This window comes from Dysidea avara, chromosome 2, assembly GCF_963678975.1.
Source record: "Dysidea avara chromosome 2, odDysAvar1.4, whole genome shotgun sequence".
NCBI classification, from domain to species: Eukaryota; Metazoa; Porifera; class Demospongiae; order Dictyoceratida; family Dysideidae; genus Dysidea; species Dysidea avara.
The window spans coordinates 27,229,470-27,253,664 of record NC_089273.1 but is presented as its reverse complement, the minus strand read 5'-3'; the positions used below and the strand labels follow the sequence as shown (position 1 = coordinate 27,253,664).

Genomic DNA, 24,195 nt, shown 5'->3' with positions numbered 1-24,195 from the left:
TGCTCTTTCAGTATAGAAATATAAACCTAAAGAATAATCAAATATTTGATCATTTTGTTCAAAACTATTCGAATAGTAAAAATTGCTATTTGTTTCAGCAATACTGTGCATGTTTACCCACTAGAATGTATGTAAATTACTCTAATATAGCATACACTTGTGAAATACTCTAATACAACAGTCATGTTGGATAAAGAGTGGAATCTGTCTATTCTCTTCTCTTTAAATTATATATGAATTGTGATTTATACTCAACAGGTAAATGATTTTGAATCAGAAGTAAAAGTGCTGACAGAGCAACATCCTGAGGTATGTATGTACATACTATGATAAAGTATTATTACTAGCTAAATATCTATAAATTATTTGTTGTGTTGTCAAGTGGCATTACTGTAGATATATAGCATACCACATTTTGTGCTATAAGCGTAAGAATTCTCAAGTGCTTTGTTTTCACACGAGTTCAATCACTGTGTATTTTCTGTGAATAGTCTGAACTTGCTTAGTTCGAGCTCCTTGTGTGTGTGTGTGTGTGTTGAAATGATAGAAATTAGTAATGAAATTGTAATGCTAGCAAAGACAAACTTTCACATTAGAATGTGTGTTCAGTAGAGGTGTACCAATAGGGAAATTTTGAACTGATCCGATAAACCGATATACTGAGTCTGAACACCGATACCGATCTGATATACTGATATAACTAAGTGTAGCTATTTATATTTGAGGAACCACATATACCATGTTCAACTATATTTTAACTACTGAAGAAACTACTGAAGACAGTCTTAAGATTACTGGCTATGCTTGGTTACCCATGGTGGTTTGGCTTATATTGACAGCTCAGACTATAAGGCACCCACAAATATTTTAATACATGCCCCTGCCAAGATTAGTCTGGATTACTCTGCATTTTAATGGCTTGTAGAGATGGCTGGTTGTTTTATGCTGTGCTCTTGGTTCATCTTATTGCTGTTTCCCCAGGCCCACCACTATGAGTGTTTGTTGTATGATTGGTAAGTTTTGTGACAACAAAACAGTAATTATCCTCGTACCTAGATGGCTTCGCGTAGCATACTGCTTTTAGACAAGGAAGATAACTACTGTTTCCCACCCTTGTTAGCTAAATATAGGGTTTATAATGTGGCTTGATCATTGGATAGTGTCCTCAAGATAGTTCAGTTGTATATTGGTGTATCGTATTGGTTTTTAGCAGCAATATCGGCTCCCACCGATATAGTAGAAATGTCTATATTGGCCACCGATACGATATGTATCGGTATATCGGTGCACCTCTAGTGTTCAGTTGTTTGTATGCTTGACGGCAATGTATGATGAACACAGTTTAAAATAATTATTTTTGTGTTAGTTGTTACTTTAATTACAACAGGAAGCAACTGTGATTGCTGAGAAGCATCAAGAACTACTTTCAGCTTGGGAAGATCTGAAAGAGAATGTACGTAGGTTTAGTCTGTCATACAAAATTATACATTCACTATGCATTACATCATCATGCTAAGTGTTGTGTTTACCTACAAACATACATGTATATACACTAATGTGAATACTTGTGTATACATTTTGTTTGGTATATTTGATGTTTTAAGTTGGCTTGCATGCACATGTATCGTTTCTCTGTCACTTTAGTTGGCCCGGGTCAAACAACAAGTTGGTCAATCTGGTAATCTGAAACAATTACTGGAACAGTTAAATGACTTCATCTCTTGGTATGTGCATTGTTTTTAGTGTTTTCTATACAAAAGTGATGTCACATTTGTAATAACATATTCATGTATAGCTGTTGGTCATGCAGGCTCTGTATGTCCTTGCTCCAGTAATCTTTACAAAAGTATAGTTGGCTGATGTGTTATTTGACTACAGGCTGGATGAGATGCTCGAGAAGGCATCATCACAAGACCTCACTGAGGGCATATCTGAAGCAGAAAAGGCGATAAAAGAACACAATGAATTAAAGGTGTGTGCTAGTAGTGATATTATGTACATCATGGAACATGTTAATGTGTCAATATACATTATTAAACCACAAAACCATCAAGCTATGTAATAGATGACTGTCTTATAGAGCTGAATGCACACCTAAATGTCTACCAACACCTTTTTCTTTATATTAAAATGGACACTGTACATTTCAGGTTGAAATATTAGCTCAGCAGTCATCATATGAAGCACTGAAAGTTCATGGAACTAGCCTCATATCAGGTAGTAGTGGAGACCCTCAAGAGGAACAAGCTAAACAACTTCTGGATAAGTTGGAACAAGACTGGACAGCTGTGTTAGATGCCTGGCAGCAACGTATGGACTTGTTGGAGCAGTGCAAGAATTACCTGGTCAGTAAAAGCTATGTACTTATGACAAGATTTTACTGCATATTTTAACTTGTGTTCTATAGGGTTATTTACAAGAGGTAAAAGTACTTGATGGTACTATGTCAAATCTCAGTGAGGAAACTGCAGTAGGAGAAGCTGTTAGTTATCATTTGTCATGGAATGTAGTTCACTAACAATCAACTAGTCTAAACATACATATGTGACCGGATTTCACATAACAAGGCTTCCACACACACAAAATCAAACTTACGATTTTACCAGAAATGGATTGCTGGTCTAATACACTATCATATTTCACACTGTACTTCCTTCAGCACTGACAAGTCTGGTTTCTGTAGCAGCTTTCTTCCGACCCTGTCAAAGCCACGAGTGTGAGATTGGCACCATTAAATGGCCATGGCTTTGTGATAATGGTGTGTGGTGAGCTGGGACTTCACAGAGAGCTCGCCAATAGTGTTCTCAGTCAATTTGGAGTAATTTGAGGGCCATGGAGGGCCATGGAGAGCCCAAACTTGGCCTCTGGATTCCAATCGTCTTCTTACTCCATTTTATACCCGTATATTAAGACCACCGTCCACCCCCACCCTCCCACCCTATTACTACCATCTGTGATATTATTACCCGCTCGAAAAAAGCTGCTCAAAACAGGGAAAATCTTGGGTATCAGAAATGTATACACCCACTCAGTGATAGCTAGTGAACAGATGAACAATTGGTGCAAATTTTGTTTGCACAGCTGTAGGCACTGGGAAGTTATTACACAATGATTCCTTAAAATCGCCATATCTCCTAACAAAGCTTTGTGCGTCGAAGCCTTGTTTTGTCAAATTCAGTCACATATGTAGTTACTGCTGCACTGAGTCTAGCTAGACCTGTAAACTAAAACACACAATGTAAAGCTGTGTGTTGTTCAATATAATGAGTCAAAGTGTCAAAACCTGTTTTCCCATTTATGATATTGCCCAGACAATATGAGCCAAATGCTGATCGACGCCTTGGAACATTCACGCTAAAGTGGTACAGTGAAACCTGCCTTAGCGACCACCTGTGTAGAAGGTCACCTCTCTAAAAATACCAACTTTCATATTCCCAAGTGAGAATTTTATAAACTAATCCACCTGCCTAAAGTGGTCTGGCTTGAAGTTGACCAGCTTAGACAGGTTCCACTGTATATGTTTTATTACCAATTCTATTTTATGTACCAACACTTTATGCCGTATGTATGTTGTGTTGTCATGTTGTTTTAATTCTTGACTTCAACTTAAAATCTCATTTGTGAATATTTAGAGTTGGCCTCTGACATTTAACATTAATTAGTCTTTCATTGCTTCAAGGGCTTCTCATTTTATTATTAAGAGAAAAGCATTCTGGAGTAAGTTATGCTACAAACATTTCATTACAGGAGCTAAAGGATTACCCCATTGTTAGTAAGAAACATCAGACACTCCAGTCATCACTGGCAGTGCTGGGAGGAAAGATTGATGGTATCACTGGCACTGCTCAACAACTGATAGACGATCAACACTATGCTGCTACTGACATTCAGAATAGTGTGGATGAGTTGAAGAATAAGTGAGTAGTAGTGGTGTTTGTTGTGGTGGGAAATAATATTGACTAAATAAGTTATAGTGTGTGTACGTGTGCGTGTATGTGTGCGTGTACGAACAAACATGTAAACGTGGATTACATTGATTTTGTATGTAACATGTGATGCTAATTCATAGCATAATTTTTTGAGCATAAAATTTTCGTGAATCACCTCTGCTCATAATTTCAAGGGAGAAATTTATTTAGTATGTTTGTACAATGTCACTGATTGAATTCTGAATTTTGAGGAGGAAATTTTTCACAGATAGCTGCCAATCACAATAATATTCCTCCCTTTTTATATGGTATTGTGTTGATCACATTTTAAATGCCACTGTAGAGATAGTTCCATTATCTGATTGCTTGTTTACTGGTCCAGTCACAAAAGTATCAAGATAAACAATTTGTTTCTGGATAAAGAACCCTATTATTATCTTTCAACTACTTTAATAGAACATACACAAGATGACAAAATGCTCTAATAGAACAGTCACTTGTACAGTTTAAAATTTTGATCAGTATACCATATGAAAATACTAAATAGATAATTTGCTATCTATTTAATAATCTTTTCTATCTAAACTTCGTGGTATTAAATAATGTCATGATCCACTGAATTCTTTAGATATGATAACTTACAAGAACAACTTGCTATGCTAGAGAAGCAACTCCATGAGTTAGAAGAGTATCAGCAATATGCTGATCATACTAAAGAGGTGCGTACATATCCGTGATGCATGTTATATGCATGTTTGTACTGAAATATGTAACACATTAAGTAACTATTGAATACTATGTAGGTAATTTGTATTTACATTATGCTTAATGCTGACTAAATAGTTGATTCATTGTGCTAAATGCTAAATATATTTTGTTCTGCATTCTCCCATATTACATAGTTTACAGACTGGATGAGAGAGAAGATAGATCTGGAGTGGCCAGAAGATCTTGATGACCAACAGAAACATTGTGCAGTGTTACAGTCTGAGATTGCAGTGGCATCTGATAGGAAGGATGAACTGTTGAAGGTTTGTGTCTTAGTTATCTAAACATGACCCTTCCTTCGAAAATTTAATTGGACACATGAAAATTTTTATTTGTGATACTCTAATAGAACATACACTTACTCTGTTAGATCACAAAATACTCTAATTGAGCAGTCATGTTTGTATATGAACTGATCATGGTGTTTACATAATGCAGAGTACAATATAAGGGAAAATTATTGCTCGGACAGAATGGCCAATCAAAAGTAAATTTGATTGGCCATTTCTGAAATTGCATGGCCATAAGATAGAAGTGTACTATCCTGGTGTGCGAAGCACACCCCGTAGTGTGAAGCACAAGCCTTCAAGGGGAGTTAGAGGGCATGCCACCCCAGGAAATTGTTGGAAAAGGGTCACTCTAAGATTGAATCTGAGACCACTTTCAGCTACTTATCACTGAACTTTATGCACATACATTTTACAGAGAATTAATTGTTTATTAGTAATACATGTACAAAATTTGTATTGTTGCATACATAATTTACAAAAAAAGAAACTGTGAATCAATGTATTGTACAGCCAGTTTGTAAATTTAGTTAGGCTAAATGTTTTGCTACAAGTGGTGTTGAGTCACCACAGATTGAATTATAACTATCCAACTAGCTATTTCTCTTGTAAATTGCAATAGATCAAAACTTACTCTCGAACCTGCTGTGTGCACAACACTTTTATCACCTACCTTTATTTTCACTCTCCAGCCAGTGCTGCATCTCTACACATTTTCTAACCACGAAATGGCCATCTTGTACTTAATATCGTACCTCCACTTCGCAAATATTAATTACTTTCTTTTCTTCTCCTGGAAGGCGCCACTCGTGTAGTCAGTGTAGTGATCGCTTCTTCACAACATCAACTGTAACCCACAATCGATAATTGGGATAAACACGAGGTGCAGTGCTCTAGCTTACGCATCCTCATCGAGTCACATGCTTCAACGGGATCAAGACTTCAGGCAGCGATTAAGTAGCTTCGGTAAAGAAAGGTAACGATATGATAATAATAATAACTATAATAATAGCATGTTATAAAGACTAACGATAAAGAATTATAGTTGTGAAAAATTTGGTCGGCACACATGGCCGACCAACGGCTACATTGATCGGTCAACAGCATCACTTGGTCGGAAAATGGCCGATGGCCGACCGTTATATTGTACTCTGTAATGGAAGTCCAAGATTTACCTTCTAAATATCTGTACATATGAGTTTATTACCAATATACTTTTATGTGTTTGGTGGTATAAATTGTATATGTGACCCAGTCTGGGAAAACCGGTCTTATCGCCCATGTCAGCAGATTCGATTTTTCACAAGAACACAAAGCTACATGAATAAACTTCACACTCAAAATCAGCTAGACTTGAGTGGTCTGGTTTTGCTGGCTGCTTTTCCCAAGCCCAGTTGTGATCCATACGTGTGATGTGTGGCCTTAATGGAGTTCTGGTAAACTTGGGAATGGCTGTATGTGGCTGTACAGCTCCATGGTGTTGATTAAATACATCTGCTGTGAATTTCCTTTTATTTTAGCCAGTTTTGAGACCTGAATGGCCCATAACTTGACCTAATTCATCCCAAAACGTTCCTCTTCATTAAAAAAAAACAAAAAAAAACAGCATTTTCCCCACCTTCCAGGTCCCCCACCTCCCACCCTTTTGGAGCTCTCCTGATACAGCAAACGTCGGTTAAAAAACTATTCAAAATGGCAGGAAACTTAGCTGTTTACTACTTCTTCAGTGGATGATCTGGAATATATTAAATTGTTGTAAAATGTGTGTAAATTTGGTACGCGTAGCTACCACCATTGGCAAGCTACAACACTCTGAATATTTAAAACCGGCGTTTCTCGATAGTTTCAGATGGGCGATAAGAACACCGTGTTAAGAAGAGTATGTGCTTGCGTATTAAACTCTTACATTGTATATAAAAACACAATATTCTGCTTCATTGACAATAAATGCTAGAGATTATTTAATAGTTGTATTATTTCAATGACTACATACACCTATATTCAAATTATCTTTTATAAAGGATGGAGAGAATCTGAAGCAACAATATCCTCAGTTTGCTGATGAGGTGGACGAGCATGTTGCTGACATTGCTGCAGTATGGGACCTGTTGATTGACAAGTCAACTGAACTAGATCAAGAGTTAGCTACTGGTAAAGAAGATGACTCATTTGTAAAAGGAACATATCAAGTCAGTGAACACATTGATAATATTGAGGCTGATCTGGTGGAGGAAAAAGTGCCAACTGATTTGGACCAGGCTGAGAACTTTTTGAATGAACACAAGGTAATGTATTATGATAGTTTTGTTGTTCTCACAAAATATATTGCGGTCTTATTGTTGTTGAGCAGTGTGACGTTATTAAGAATTTCACAAGCTAGTATGAGTCATTACTGTAAACGTACATACATTTATGCAGCATAGTATATGCAGCTTATTGTTTGCTATGTATGAGTTGTCAGGATGGTAGAGTATAGTAAGCAATAGTCTGGCATTTCACAGCAGGTAATAACATTTTATATTTTTGGGCAGATTAGAATTCCCTGAAATCTCTCTATATAATTATCATCACATTTGTTTGTTTGTTTAAGTGTACTAGATTTGTCTGTTACCTGGAATAGTGTAAATAGTACTTGTATGAGTGTGTTGATTAGTTCATGGAATATATTATGTATTGCTGTATAAACTCTGTTCATTTGAGGTTTTTACAAGTGAATGAATGAATGAAATTCTTTGAAATAACTATTTTAAATATTTAATTGTTTAATGGTTTACACAATATACTGGGTGTGTCCCATACCTAGAATAGTGTGTGCTGATTTGGTGATTAATTATTTCATGGGAAATTTTGCTGATAATAGCCTATAATATTGAAAATTTAGTATGGTTGAGTTCATCAAGAATTTCCCATGGGTTGAATAGCTACCATCATTCGTATCTCTTGTTTCACAAGCCCAAAACAGTTTTTTTTTTTTTAAACTACAGTAGAATGAACACAAAGTGATTCATTCTGCATTGTGTCGTACGCACAACCGTCTGCTGTCCTTCGCATCCTGGATCGTATCCATCTTTAAACCGTAGCATCTTTGGTTAAACTATACTCTGAATGGGCTGGGAGAAAGATTTAATAGAGAACTGGACTCTTGCTAGCAGGCCTGCAGGCTAAATGGAAATTATTTTTAGTTCGCCATTAGTTAGTTTGGATCACGTGCACCTTTCTCTATCCACACTTCTTGCTTCAACTCGCATAACCATACACAGCTACATCCCTGGCTTTAGCTGGGCAAAAGTATCTTTCAAGGGGTAGGTAAAAACAGTGGACCCGGGGACCCAGGGACCCACGGAAATTTAACTCTTCTTGTAACTTTTTACACTTCACAGTATTCTATACTTGTACTAGGTACCTCTGCAAGTAGTCTTGCATGGCCAATCCACTTTCCCCCCCCTCGCGGCATCTCGCATGATGTTTACACCAATTAGAAATTAGCTATAAGCGCCTCGAAAACATGTCTGAAGCTGACTGCATTAATTACAGGTCACTTGCTATTTTCGGTATTTGTTTGCACAACGTTTCTAAACTTTAGTAGCTAGGTGACATAGCTAATAGACTAGACTAACATGCTCATTGTGCAGCAGGCGAACAATTACCAGCTAAGCCAAGTTAAGCAAGTTCCAGCAGCTCTTCATACGTCATGGTGCATTTGTACAATGTTCCTAAACTACTCTAGTAGCTAGGCGGCATAGTAGACTAGTATGCTTACTGTGCAGCAGGCAGTGGTCTATACATGCAACTGGGCCTGCGAAAGCAGGGCATGTGGGCACAAACTACACCCTATCACACTAAAGGTTATATTTCAGCAATGGAACAGAATATTTGCATTATGTAACTTGCATCGTAAAGCCAATTAACTGCTGAATATGTGTTAAAAATATCATTGCTATAGCATATTAGTATTAAAAGTTATAAGTGATGAAAAAGTAGGAAAAAATCATGTGCCCACATGCCCTGTTTTTGCAGGCCCAGTCACAAATACAGTCAGCTTCAGTCACTTTTTAGAGGCACTTATAATTTCTAATTGGTGTAAACATCGTGTGAGACACCAGAAGGGGAGAAAAAGTGGATTGGCCATGCAAGACTACTTGCAAAAGTACCTAGTACAAGTATAGAATACTGTGAGGTATATAAAATTCCATACAGAGTTGGATTTCCGTGGGTCCCGGGTCCTTGGTCCCCGGGTCCACTGTTTTTACCTACCCTCTTTCAAGAGTGCTTAGTGATGAAGCTGTGACCTTAGACTAAATCATGCCATAACATTACTACCATGGTGCCAAAATTCTCGCGAATTAAATTTTAGTGAATGACCCCAAATGCTAAAATTAATTCCTCACTCCAACAACCCGCTATAGAGTATTCCTATAAACTATATAATACTCACTATAGAACAATGAATTTGACTATGGAGGTTTTGTTTACACAACGGCAACCACAAGGCTATTATATAACGTTGAAGTGCAGAAATCGGCTTAAGCGAAACAACACAAAAAATCTCACCTCTTACCAGTCTAGTACTTTTTATAAAAACACAGTAAACATCTATCCTGTTGACAGTTGAAGCAATTATTTCGAAGGCTGGTTTTCAGATGTTTAGACAAATGCATATACGTATGTATGAGGCCACTGTTTCAAGGCATAGGCAAGACTGAGAATAGGCCAATGAAGGAAAAAGTCCAGAATTGAAACTGCAGGCCACCCATTGTCTAGTTAAGAGCCACACTCAGTCTCACAACAGGTAATAATAATTTTTATAATTGTGGGCAGATCATGATTCCTTGAATCCCATAATTATTATCATATTTGTTTGGTGTTAATAGTGTGTTTGTTAATAGTGTTAATAGTATGTGTATGAGTGTGTTGATTAGTTCATGGAATATTATGTAATGTTGTATACACTCTGTTTATTTGAGGTTATTACAAGTGAATGAAATTATTTCGTGGGAAGTTCATTGCCTGTACCATTAGATGTGGAGTTTGCATTTATGTCTATGAGAACAGTGCAAACAAGATGGCGTTACATCTGAGCGGTACTGTGATCATACACCTGTACTATAAATACTTAGTCATTTTCAGTTTTTGATAAACAAGAGTACAGATAAACGAGGGTCGAATAACTGAAGGTCTATGTCTTCATAGTATGCCCAGCAAAGAAGAGGAGTACTGTACAAAGTTAACAGTTTTTGCTTAGCGCATGACAGCTGTGACGTTGGTGTAAAACAAATAGTGTTTGCACCTGTTTACAATTTTATAGAACATCAACTACTCTTGAAATTTTATGTGTTCATCTAGTCAATGTCTTGTTAAACATTCTTGTAGTCACTTGTATTGTTTCTATACTACACAATAGAAACTGATGGCAGTGCTAGACAAGCTAACAAAAGATTTTGAAGGGCTACCATTACCCAGTGAACCTATTGCAGAGAGTTACAAGAGCCATGAAGAACTGCAGCAAAGGTAGGTTCTTACGTACATGAGAGTACGTATGACAGTGTTTGGATGTGATAAAGAGAACTAGCAAACATACTGTAGCATTATTCACTGATGCTATGACTTGTAGCGTTGGTACTTTATGTATGTGCATGCTTACATATAACAGTGTTATTGGATTATTTTTCTGTTCTGTGAAAATACAGATTAGCAGATCTCAAAGAAAAAGCTAATAACAATCTTAGTGGCTTAGAGCTGTCCAAGAAGCAATTGCTACAGCTTAAGTTATTGGAGGAAGAAGAGAAATGGATCAGAGAACACTTGGAATTAGCTAAGAGTGAAGAGTTCCCTTCATCTCTAACTGAAGCATCCACTCTAATAAACCAACACAAAGTGCGTTATATGGTACAAGTTAATAGAAGATCAAATGCAAAATCACCATCTTGTATTTTGTATAGCTGCTACATATACATGCTCTTCACTGCCTGTTTTGTATCCCTGTTCACACAGGTGTTAGATGCTATTGTGAAAGAACATGAGAAGATCTTTGAGGCTGCTTGTGATTATGCTACTCAATTAGCATCTGGTGATAACATCAGATCTGGTGATCTGCTACTTGCAAAGGTTGTAGAACTGCAAGAATTGTGGGAGGAGTTGAAGGTTGAAGTGGAGCGAAGAGACAACATACTACACCAAGCACAGCTTGCACAACAGGTGTGTGTACATCGAAGTAGTTGTGTAAACAACTCATTATTTCTGTTGATATCTTGCATGGTTCACATAAAGGCTGCAATGTTGTTGTTTGTGGTTTTACAATGTTTATGTGTGAAAGTAGTCAAAGTATACGTTTTATATTGTTATCTGATCATTAACATATTAAATTATATGCATTTAGGTATGTGTGTATGTTAATTTATAATAGTGAATATGTTATCATTGAAGTATTTGTATATAAATTTACAGTTTTATTATGATGTATCAGAGAATGAAATATGGTTAGGAGAGCAAGAAATTTTCTTAACCATAGATGATCTTGGAAAGGTACATATTGCACTATTATATATTGTAGCATGTACTGAGCTTCATATAAACTAACATGTAACACTTTCACACCTCAGATCAAAGCAATTCCAGAGGATACATTTGCCATGTATACCTCAACACAGGGAGACATGTAAATGTACACCGGTGTACATTGAAATGTATCCCAGGAAAGTGGTTGCACTTCTAAAAGGGCAAACCACTTTCATCAAAGCAAGTATGGCTTTGATGTGGATGAGGTAGTGGTACCACCCTCTGTTTGTTTTATACAAGCTCAGACCGAAATCGATTGTGGGAATATATCAATGCTCACGTGATGATTACCACAAATTAAAGTATTGCCAGAAGCAGCAGTCAAATGAAGGCGTTTTGGTATCCTTGCCATTCTACAAGTTGGAAAATGTTACTTAAAAGTAAGTACTAGTCTTACAGTGCATTCCCAAGCATTTCGGTACGTATTTGAATGCGGACATGCCCACATTACGGCTGACATGCGTTAATCACTCTATAACGAAGCTTATCCCTTTAGGTCTTTAGTATATGTTGTGATTAGTCTTTAAACAGCACGAAAGCATTAAAACACTTGTAACTTCCTGGAAATTTTCCCTACTCGACTTTCTGCGATATCCGTAGGACTCCTCCGTTTATTATAACAACCGTAGTTACAACGTTACTTGCTGCCTAACCATAATCGAATCTTTCAGGCATGCATATATAGCAAATCCAGTGATTCCACTCGTATTGGCATTAAGGCTATCAGCCTTAACGGAAGTGTTACATATTAGCTGTAACATTGGCACTCGTCATTTGCCTAAAATGTATGCCTACACTCCTTGGGCTGTGCCCTAGGAATTTAGACATACATTTCTGGCAAATCACTCGTGCCCATGTTACAACTATAAAATATATGTACTTGTGTTTGTCTTTAGTCATCCAGTGAAGCTGATACTTTGCTGGTATCACACAAGGAATATTCCGAAACTGTCACCAATTACAACTCTGATTTACAAATCTTGTCGAACAGGGCTGATGAATTGGTCAGTACAAATGAAAGAGAAAGGTAAATACAATTTTGTGTCTGCTTTACCAGTTCACCATGCTTTTTAACTTACGTATGTTATCAATATGCTTCTTTGTGTAGTGAAAAGCTTTCTGATGTAATGGCCAACCTTCAATCTACATATGACAATCTCATGGAGACAGCAGCTAAGAGACAAGCCAAACTAGAAGAATCATTTGAACTATTTGTTCTTCTTGAAGGAGTAGAGGAATTTAAGCAATGGGTGGCTGAGAGACAATCTGTTCTTATTATTGATGAACTAGGTGATAATACTGAAGAAGCAATGGTCAGTGACATTATAAATATTTGATGTATTTGTTTTACTTTTTTCCTTTTAAAGAAATCTCTGGATACATTTGTGGCAGGGAAGAATACAACAGTTACACAAGGAGTACAACAGATAGACCAACTGTCGTCCATGGGTAAAGAGCTGCTGCAAAAATGGCCTGGTTGTGATAAGGCACAAGTTACTGAGGCTCTAGAATCAGTCGGTGAGCTATGGGAGAAGTTTAACAAGGATTTAATGGAGTTTGAAAAGGTAATAAGAATGTGGACAATTACTTAACATAAATTTCGACGTGACAGTTTATTCAGTTATCATAGAAAAGCTCAATTGATGTGTCACGGTATAAATTTTGTGTGTGGATATGTATTGCTAATTTTCAATCTAGAGAAACAAATGCACATACGTGTACAGTAGATCACAGACTAAAATGTAACCAAACACTGGTCTAAATTGTACATTAGACAAAATCCCATAGCTATACTACCATATTATTAATTTTAATCCTCACCATTACAGGCAAGTTAAAAGAACTGGGTGGTATGGCAAACTTGAACAGTGATTTCATGCCTTTGCAAGGACCTGGCTTGATAAGAATCGAATCAGTGGTACACTAGTGGATGGCCTGTTAAGGTTGGCCAAATGTTTTCTCTGTCGATTCTGCTACATAGGAGCCACTAAGGAGTCAGCTAGCACAGTTCTGTAACTTTCAGTTGTGGTCCCCATCCTTTTTCAGTTTGTATATCTGTTGCCCACCTCACCACCTCCTCCTTTGTGATCACTCTTGATACTACTACACTTTTCAATCTTGTCAAAATTTCTGTATTTTTGGCAGTAAACTTGTGTACCTGGAATGCTCTAATGAAATTAGTAAATTTTGTACCCGTGCTTAATTCCATTGGCAGATTATATTAGCGATTCTTTAACTAAAAATTTATTGATATGCAATGTGTTTTGGTTTTCCAAAATCCAGTCCCACTGCAGGTATACATATAAGTAGGAAATAGATATCTTTTAATAATGTTAACACTCTTCAATTGCAGGATCTGAAGTTAAACCTGAAGGTGATGCAGTATTTCTTATCAGTGAAGTGCCTTAGTGATTCCATTCAAGAATTTTCTCAATCCATCAATAAAGATCCTGGACACAATTGTGTGGAGGTGAAGCTGTTGCTACTAAAACATGGTGAACTGTGCTATTCTACAGAAGCCTTTAAACAGCAGGTACATACATGTGTATGCAGGGGCATCAGTAAAAGTGAAAGTGGAAAGGCTCAGTCTGGGGGCATTCCCACAGGAAATTTTTATAATTGCACATTTAGAGATGTCATTTGGAGGCACTCTTTGGTTGTAGTACTGTGTGCAAGTGTTCAATGGAGGCTGACCAAAAACAACTCTTTAACTCTTAACCTTATCATTTGAGTCTATTAATAAACAGTAAGAAGTGTTTCCAAAGCAGCTCCAAAGAGAAACAAAGCTAAAGCTGGTATTACGGTAATTATTTTTAGAGGCGCTTAATACGGAAGAAGTCTTCTGAGAGAAAGACAGTATTGTTTCTGACCATTATTGCTATTAAATTGATACCAAACATTACATGTTAACTACTTTCAGCTTTGCTTCAAGTTAATTTTTTAAAATTTCACTGAGCCAAAAAGTGGTGAGGCTCTGGCCTCACTGGTTGTACCTACTGTGACGCCCTTGTGTGTATGTAAGTATGTTCATACACTAAAATGCAGCTTGTATTCATGTACTCATTCAGATGGTTTATGTATGTACTTATTTACGTACGTATGTACATATGTATATGTCAGAGTTAAAGAACTGTCGCAACTGCTATACTAGAAATATAGCACTTAAAAGAGTGGGTGAGAGACTAATATATTTCATCTCAAGACCACTCTTTGAGTGCTATATTTCCCGTGTGGCACAAACCTAGGCAGTGCTTTAACTGGTATGGAGGACCGTCAACCTGAAGTACACACAAGACAAACGAAACAATTAGAAACACATATAGTAGTCTTATCACCATTTTCTCAACTACTAAAATTTTCACTTTAATATGGTGTGATATTCCTAGGACTCACTCGTTTATGTGAACAAAACGTAGAAAGGATATTCACTGCTGACTGCAATCAATATCTCTAAGTAGTTCTGCTCTTACTGGTTAGGCAAACTGCCTCGGTCACCCTACATAGTACAGGCTACTAGCCTAGACTGGCTTGGTAAATGGCTGTACTGGCCAGAGTGATTGATTACTCATTCAAAGCAAATAGGCTTGACAGTTATATAACTACCTGATGTAGAACTGTGGGTCTATAAAGTCTTCTATAACTGCCCAATATTTGCTTGTATGGCTAATACAGAATAAATTTTGTTTTGATCCTCCCACACAAAGTTCTTTATATATACATGTATATCGTATATAATTATATACATTGACAACAATAGTATTAGTATGACTGTTAGACACATAAAACTATGTACATTTATGTTATCACTTTCCAGAAAGATCACCTGAGCACATTATGTCATGAGCTCATGAAGGAGACTTCAGAGGAACAAGCTGATACTGTTGAAATGGCATTCCTAGAATTGGAGGCCTCCTTTGAGAAGATGCAAGCACTATTGTCACAGAATCGACAGATGTTGATTGATTCTCACAAGCTACAATGTTTCTTAGCCATCACTAACTACCTTTCAGAATGGTACAATATGATGAAGGAGGAGATTATGAATACATACCCATCAGGGTACGTGTTTCTTATCAGTTGACATGAACTAATAACAATGACAATGTGTGGTGTTTGCATTTGGATATTATTAATAATAGTCTTGCAAGGATGTGCGAAAGTCTCTACACAGTGACACTTTGCATTTTCTTGTAACCTGGAATGCAAAACTGCTGAGGCATGCAATGATACTGTTACGTATTACTGTACTACCTTGACCAGTCAATATGAAGTGACACTAAATTATAGGCTTTTCCTTCTTTTGTAGCTTTTTGTCCTGTGTTAAGTTATTGGTAAATATTCCTATTAAATTGAACATAAACTCCAACTACATAATACAATTATGTTACTGACTATTCCTACATACTTTTCTCTTTATTAGGGGTTCATCATCAGTTGAAGGGATGATTCTTGATCATGAGAACAGGATGTTGTTATTGGATAGTCGTCAAAAGAATTATGAATTTTTGCTCAATGAACAAAAGCAGCTTTCTGAAGATGAACATTATGCCATTGAAGAAGTATGTATCTGTTTTTATGCTTCACTCAATAGTACTGTAATGTTTAAAGTGTTTTCTGGATTTTGATGTGCTAAATTTTTAAACTTATACAGTATGTACCTTAATAATTTAAACTATGTACGTTACTTGCATGTATAATTTAGGTCAACCAAGCTGCTGCAAATGTCACAGCACTGAGAAATTTTGTGTACAAAAGTTATGACGACAAATTGGAAGAGCTTAACATTTGTGAGTTAAAGTGTATTTATTTACCGAATACTAGTTTGCACTGTGTGCAGAATTATTGTGTACACATATTCATGTACAATCTACAGATTTGGAGGCAGTTCAACAGTATGAGAAGATGTTAGCTATTGAAGCTACTCTAATAAATGCTGAACATGATGTGAAAGTTGAGCATATTACAGGAGTGAGTTACAGTATAAGCACCATCCATATTATATGCTGTTTAAAGATTAATGTATATATTTAATTACCACTTTTACACCTCAGATCAAAGGAACCGCCTGGGATACATTTCGTATGTATCCCAGCTAGCTGGGCTACATACAAGGGCAGCCGGGCATACATATCAGGCAAAGTCCTCATGCTCATGTTACAACTATTACTTGTTTTTGCTATAGTTAATGTCATAATGTGGTTATTAACTTGGCCGTATGTATTAATAATGATTATTCCATTGTAGGATGATTTAGATAAAGTGGAGGGTTTGTTACTGAAGTTGTCCAACTTGGATGCCAACTTCTCAATTGTTGATGATACGGTGCCCATGCTTAGCTCTGTAACTAAGGTAAAGCTGTACGACTTTAGCACTTTATTCTTGTTTTTTTTTCATATAAAGTGTATGAGGTTTTGGTTTGTTCATTTTTGTACAAAGTTTGTTTTCCTAACGGATTCATAAACTGTACAGAATTATTGGATTTATTTTACAATCATAAAATTTTTAATATTCCATTTCATCTTACTGTTGTATTAGCTGTAAAAATCATCCATCTTTTTCAATTTAGTATGAACATGTTCCTGATTCTCCTACTGATGATACTATAACTGCTGTATCAGCTACAGAAGCAGAGATCTCTACTACAGAGTCACAACAAGTTCCTATAATCAACTTAGAAATTACCACAACAGAGGACACTATTCCTCAAGATATAGCAGTCACTCCTGATGAAGATGAAGAAGCTGATAAACTAGCAGAGCCAGTAGTGTTACCTAATGGCAAGCCATTAAAAGGGATCTTAAAACATCGTCGTCACTCTGATACTGAGGGATATTTGTCAGGAGGTGATGATCAGGAAAGACCAGCAGCTGTCAGGAAGTTATCATGTGATAATATTATTGAAGGTGGTACTGAGCTCAGTGATGTTGATGAATCACAATCACCAAAACAGAGTAATGCTGGAGTAGATGTTGTTGATGGTATCGAAGCAGATAATGGTTAGATAATTGTGTTATACGTAGTTAGATTGTAAATGTAGTGATCAAGACACACGGTAGTGTGTCGTGCGGCCCAAGAAGCCGGCGCGCAACACCTGTAAGTATATTGACAGGAAGAAAGAAAACGCAATTTTCGCACCTCCGTAGCTCTGTGCTGCCTTTATGAAACAAGACGATTTTTGCTGTGGACACTCCCTCCACCATCAGTACTCCACATTCCAAATGTGAGCGAAATCGCTTCAAGTGTTCCTGAGATATACGACTTCAAAAATTGCTTAGTTTCTTCGTTTTTTTTTTCTTATTTTTCTTCCTCTTTTCGCACATTTACAAAAACTGCTATAAAACGCGAACGCAATATCCGATTGCCTTGAAATTTGGCACACTGAAGGGGGGTGTAAAGGCGCATCTCTGTACCAACTTTGGCTAGAATACGATAAACAGGAAAAGAGTTATGAGCAATTATTCATGATAAATAACACCAATATGTTGTCATGCCTACAGGGTAAACTGCGTATGGGAAGAAGCTGAAAATCGGTTGGTGAATAGGTTAACTATTGAACCTCAAACCTTTTGTGGTTTGAAAGAAATCGAGCTAAAAACCAGGAAGATACAACGAAAAAACCAACAGTGTGTAACAATTATGCAATCGAGATTAGCTAATAAAAAACTACTACTTGCCATGCCTACCAGATAAACCGCTTGGAGTAATGCTTTGAAAATCGCTGTATAGATGGAGTAATCATCTTAGAAAGGCTCTTCAATGGTATAGAAGAATCAGACTTAAAGCCATGGAGTTAGAACACGAAATCCAACTTGGTGCAGCAAGTGCGAGATCGAAATACTCTAATAGAGCAGTCATCCTAATAAAGCAGTCACCCTGAAGAGAATTCAAAAGATCAGCTAGAAACAAGAAACCTGTATAGAGATCAGCTACAAACAATTCACCCTGTAGAGAGATCAGCTAGAAGAAGTTACCTTGTAGGGAGTTCATGCAACTATGGAAAAAGATAGTTCAGCTAGAAGAAATCACCTTGTAGAGTTCAGCTACAAAGAAACTACCATGTAGAGAGTTCAGCTACAAACAAATCTCCCTGTAGAGAGATCAATAGGAGAAACTACCTTGTAGAGAGTTCAGCTACAAAGAAACCATCATGTAGAGAGTTCGACTGCAAACAAATCACCTGTAGAGAGTTCAGCTACAAACAAATCTCCCTGTAGAGAGATCAGCTAGAAGAAGTTTCCTTGTAGAGAGTTCAGCTACAAACAAATCACCCTGTAGAAAGATCAGCTAGAAGAAGTTACCTTGTGGAGAGTTCAGCTACAAAGAAACCATCATATAGAGAGTTCAGCTGCAAACAAATCACCTGTAGAGAGTTCAGCTACAAACAAAACTCCCTGTAGAGAGATCAGCTAGAAGAAATTACATTGTAGATAGTTCAGCTACAAAGAAACCACCATGTAGAGAGTTCAGCTATAAACAAATCTCCCTGTAGAGAGATCAGCTAGAAGAAATTACCTTGTAGAGAGTTCAGCTACAAAGAAACCACCATGTAGAGAGTTCAGCTATAAACAAATCTTCCTGTAGAAAGATCAGTTAGCCTTGTAGAGAATTCAGCTACAAAGAAACCATTCTGTAAAGAGCTCAGCTGCAAACAAATCACCTGCACAGAATTCAGCTACAAACAAATCACCCTGTAGAGAGAGCAGCTAGAAGAAGTCACCTTGTAGAGTGTTCAACCACCATGGAGAGTTCTGTAATAAATAAATGTATTATTTAAATATAATTTGTACATTTACTGATAAAATCAGAAGTTTTTCAAGTACATCTGCTTCATCTTTTCTTCTTCCTGTGGTAAAGAAAAAAAGACAGGTTAAAAAAGTCCCAAAGCCAGCCATAGGCTGACTTTGGGGTATACAAATGCAAAAAGAAATGAAATCTAATCCAAAACAGCCAAGCTGTAAAAAAACAGTGCGGCCCTCAAAAAGGCTATGGTGAAAAAAGATGTGAAATCCAAGGTGGCGGCCAAGAAATGGCTGTGATGGTAGGTTAATGATGAAAATTTTAATAACAGCAATTTAGGTGAATTTTTGCCAAGACCAAGCGGCACAAAAATTCACCTGAATTGTCTTATTGTTGGAACATTGTTTTTAAATAAGTAAAATGCCAAATATGAATGGCAAATTCAATTCAATAGAATAGAGTTTGCCATTCATTGAATCATAAAATAGAGACTTTATATCTATTTTATGATTCAGATATGTTCTTGTCATTTAGTTATAAAAGGCATCGTTATTAAAATTTTTACCATTAACCTACCATCACAGCCATTTCTTGGCCGCCACCTTGGATTTAACATCGTTTTTCACCATAGCCTTTTTGAGCGCCGCACTGTTTTTTTACAGCTTGGCTGTTTTGGATTAGATTATATTTTCATGTTGTAGGTACATACTTATGTGTATTTAATTATTTCCAGCATGTAAATTTCATTTACTCCACCAGTTGATTGCTGTAGTATTTGTGTTCTATGCTAGAGTCTACTAATATGATAAAGGCAATTATCTGTATTCCATTTGATTGCTAGGAAATGACTCAAGGGGGGAAATACAATTTTATCAGAGTAAAGGGGGGAGGAGCGATAGTGTAAGCATACCCATTCTTACTTTTATGTGCATGGCATCTAGGGGCCAATTCCCACTACACTTTCAAATTGTTTCTGGTGAATTCTCAGGTACCTGGTAATGTGATATGCCAATCCAGGATTTTAGCTTCTCTTATATTGCTTATTATTTAAGGGGGTAGGGGTGAGAATTTGTCAACGGTCCTGCTCCCCCCTAATTGAAACTATGGATTGACAGTTATCTTGCTCACCACCCAACATACCAAAGTGGAGTTTTTGTGCCAAATGAAGTACTCAATCTCTGCTATAACCAAACTTGTTGAAAGTAGGTTCTATCTGATGTCATGTTAGCGCAAGCCTAATTTTACAGTAAAATGCAATGAATGCAACAGGTGAAATATTTACAAAATCAAAAAAGTTCCGTAGATTTTTTGAGCACTTGTTTCACAATGAAGGAAGGTAATAACAGCACAACCTATGGTAGCATCATGATCCCCAAAGCAAGAAGAGTTCGAATTTTTTTTTTTTTTGTTTCATGTCAGTACTCCTAAAGAGAGAGAAGATATGAGTGTTAGTTTGCCTTATGTTGGACGAGCAGTTCATCATATTCTTTCTCACATTTGCGCCTTTGCCCAGCTTCCAGGAAAGACCTGAAAGACAAAACTTACCCGACAATAGATTCGGCTGTTAATGGAGAATCCGATGGTGTAGGTTGCATCTCGGTAGAGGACTGCATCCGAAAGTAATGCATGACCGTTTATTTAAACGCCTGTAGTTTATTTTCCGTATTGTCACTGTACAAATTGATTTCTCTGCTGTTGCCACTTTCTAGCACTGTAACTTTGAATGTTCTTGACTTCTAGGGCTGAAACTTTGGTTGACCATCCCTTTGGCTATCTAGATAAAGAAAATGTAATAAACTGGAATTCGAAAATGCACTAACATATGGGGTTCTTGCAGATCCGATCACATTTGTCTTTTAGCTACATTTCATTGCAAACCACATAAGCAGCTAGAAACTTTAAATCACACAACTGCAAGGATAAGGTTATTTGTGTTGCTTTAAAACTTGAATGTCTTTATTTTTGTAATTCACAGTGTCTGTACAAGTTGCTCTTTGGTGCACTGATAGAAATTAACTCATTTCAGTGTTATAATTTGTGACTGTCTCAGCAAAAACCCTATTATTTCTCAGCATTATCTGCAGTGTTCAATTAATGGATCACAAAAGTTTCAGCCTTCTGTGATGAGTAGTTTTGGAATTATAGTGCTAGACAGTAGGAAGAGCAAGATAATCAATTTGTACAGCGACTATACTTAAAATAAACTACAAGTGCTTACATACACAGCCATAACTTCCATTTGGATTAATCTACAACGTCGGAATTTGGTTTAAAATGTTCACCATTGATTAGCACATCAGCTAAGGTATAGTGTAAGTCCTGTAGTCACTTGAGCATATGGACATGAACTATGAAGGCAGTTTAGTAGAAGAAGTGATGGTGATCTTAATTACGTTTACTGCATTGTAAACAGACATACATGACATGCATACCGTTGGAGCTACAGAAATGAAACAGATTTTGGAACCCTCCATCAGGCGAATAAGATGGTATATAGTTTTAATCGATTTCAGTCTCCCTTCTTAGAGTACTGGCCTAATAAAAACTTGCTATTTTTTCTTGTAGAATGCATAATTTTATGATTTTTCTTTAAAATTTCGTTTTTCTCAATATGCATGCTGTATGAACAAGTTGGGCTTTTTCTGAGATGGTCACATTTTTGTTTGCTAGAGGTTCTCCATAAACTGACCCTGAAATTAAAAATAATGTGTATGTCATATATTCACTCTTTCACCATACATATAGTGGCAAATTCTACTAGAGAAGAAACTACTGTTGTGACATACCACAAGAAGTCTGTAGATGAACTCGCTGATACCTTGATGTTTGGTGAACAGGCTAATGTATGTATCTACATTAGAACATGGCAGTGTAATATGTACTGTGTTTAGTATTACAACACAAGTAGCATTGTGGTAGTGCTTAGTACAGTTTCGTCAGGAATGCATAAAAATGTCAAAAGTCACCTTCCCATTTTAACACAGTATATGGAAGTTGAAGCTCTAGTAAATTCTTATACACATATCATTTTTTGTATCTATGTAGCTTGTTTAAAATTATACTGTACACATTTAATACTATAGGAGATGAGTCCAAAGAAACTGGTACACTTTGCAGAACAGCCAGCCATTGTGGTGGGTACTGGAGCTGGACCAAGTGATAGTGAAGATTCTGATGATTATTATGAGAGGATGGAGTCACCTCCTCCACCAACACTATCACCTCAAGCTAACACTGCTCTACTAGGATATAAACAAAGGATGATGGGCAGTGAAGTACCTATTGTAAGACTTCGTATCATACAGTACAGTAGTACTAGGGATCATGGAGATTTGGGTTTCCCTGGACAAAATAATCATCCAAACACATAGTACCATCCTGTTGCCTTTACAGTATTGGTTAGGTATAACCAAACCCAAAAATTCCTTCAGTACAATTCTAAAGGCTTCCAATAAATTGTTATGAAATATAAAAATAATAAATAAATTTTCTACTGACTAACTGCTGGCCGGCCGGCAAGCTGCCTGCCTGCCTGCCTGCCTGCCTGCCTGCCCGCCCACCTGCCTGATGCATTCGGGCAAGCGTAACTTGATAATGGCTAAGGCTATGGGCTTAATTTTTTGCTGTTCGACACTGCTTCCTCCCGAGGCGTGCCTTTTGGCATACCGCAGTATATACAATGCACGTATCATGGACTTACCTTTTACCTTTGTCCTCCTTATTGTTCCATTTCTTTTGTTTACAGTCCAAGGTGTCGATTCTTTTAGCATGATGAATGGCTTCCCTGCAGTATGTTTGTAAACGGGAATGGTTTGTATTTTCCGTGGTGACTGGATTGATTGCAGCAGCAATTCTAATAGTGTTCTTTGTTAGTATCGCTGTGTAAAAGGCTGAACATAGCTGAAAGCGAAGTATAATGGCTGCTGCACTTTCGAAGGAAGCAGTATTTGATAACTAGGGAGCTTGTTCTGAATCAGATGAAAACATTAATTCTGGCGCCATCCTTTATTTTGATGTGGTATGCATGGGTTCACCAGTCATAATAATGTTACAACAAACAAGTATAAGGAAAAATTAGGAATTTTAAGTTCGATGAGGGATCTTAGAAAAAGCGTATGAAAACAAGGGAAGTGCCTACACCTGCATATATACTAGTGAACATTTAATCTTTGGTCTTGGGTATATAGACTGAATTAGGGATTAAATGTTCACTAGTATATCTGCAGGTGTAGGCGACCTCCCTTGTTTCCCTACTTTTTTCTGTGATCCCTAAAATATTCCTAATACTTGTTGTACGTAGGTATTCATGAATTTCTTTGTGAAATTAATTTAACTTCTGTACATAATTATGTTGTTACATCGTAACAGTATGCATTTACATATGTACATAAGTATAAGAGAAAATTAGGAATTTTAAATTAGAGAAAGGACAGTGTACAGTGCTGCAATATTAAAAAGCACTGAAACAAGCTGGATCAGAGTAGTACGTAATGTCGTAATGTTATAAAACAATAAGAAGTGAATATCCCTACTGTGCTACACTCAAAATGCACAGTAGGGATATTCACTTCTTATTGTTTTATAGCATTTAGACATTTCGTACTAATCCGATCCAGCTTGTTTCAGTACTTTTTATTGCAGCACTATAGACTGTCACTACTCTAATTTACAATTTCTATTTTTTTCTTTTCTTGTTTGAACTCTTTTTGCAAGCTCATGACCACTAAATAACCTGCTTTTCACAAAACCAGTCACAATTCTATATAGAGTTAATCACAGAACTATATACTAGATTATGACTCTTACAATAACAACTGATTAATGGGTGTGGCTCTACATAAACCTGCAGACAATAACAGATGTGGATTCGTGCATACCTAAAGACCGATAAATGGGCATGCTACCATATGCATATAGAC

At 36.8% G+C, this 24,195-nt stretch overlaps 1 protein-coding gene across 3 annotated transcripts in view; it reads left to right on the top strand.

The window, feature by feature from the left end:
* LOC136246993 (spectrin beta chain, non-erythrocytic 1-like) overlaps positions 1–24,195 on the top strand; it is a 177,405-nt gene that overhangs the window by 42,416 nt on the left and 110,794 nt on the right. For all 3 annotated transcript variants that reach the window (XM_066038589.1, XM_066038591.1, XM_066038590.1), the window contains exons 27-52: positions 259–309; positions 1,388–1,453; positions 1,645–1,724; positions 1,879–1,972; positions 2,151–2,345; positions 2,408–2,482; positions 3,748–3,917; positions 4,558–4,648; positions 4,832–4,960; positions 7,006–7,269; positions 10,386–10,492; positions 10,672–10,858; positions 10,976–11,179; positions 11,429–11,506; positions 12,436–12,566; positions 12,648–12,852; positions 12,907–13,104; positions 13,893–14,072; positions 15,354–15,598; positions 15,960–16,098; positions 16,242–16,326; positions 16,413–16,507; positions 16,784–16,888; positions 17,106–17,535; positions 22,022–22,119; positions 22,360–22,560. In XM_066038589.1, coding sequence (XP_065894661.1) covers positions 259–309; positions 1,388–1,453; positions 1,645–1,724; positions 1,879–1,972; positions 2,151–2,345; positions 2,408–2,482; positions 3,748–3,917; positions 4,558–4,648; positions 4,832–4,960; positions 7,006–7,269; positions 10,386–10,492; positions 10,672–10,858; positions 10,976–11,179; positions 11,429–11,506; positions 12,436–12,566; positions 12,648–12,852; positions 12,907–13,104; positions 13,893–14,072; positions 15,354–15,598; positions 15,960–16,098; positions 16,242–16,326; positions 16,413–16,507; positions 16,784–16,888; positions 17,106–17,535; positions 22,022–22,119; positions 22,360–22,560 — 3,903 coding nt within the window. The remainder of the gene's footprint in view (positions 1–258; positions 310–1,387; positions 1,454–1,644; positions 1,725–1,878; positions 1,973–2,150; positions 2,346–2,407; positions 2,483–3,747; positions 3,918–4,557; positions 4,649–4,831; positions 4,961–7,005; positions 7,270–10,385; positions 10,493–10,671; positions 10,859–10,975; positions 11,180–11,428; positions 11,507–12,435; positions 12,567–12,647; positions 12,853–12,906; positions 13,105–13,892; positions 14,073–15,353; positions 15,599–15,959; positions 16,099–16,241; positions 16,327–16,412; positions 16,508–16,783; positions 16,889–17,105; positions 17,536–22,021; positions 22,120–22,359; positions 22,561–24,195) is intronic.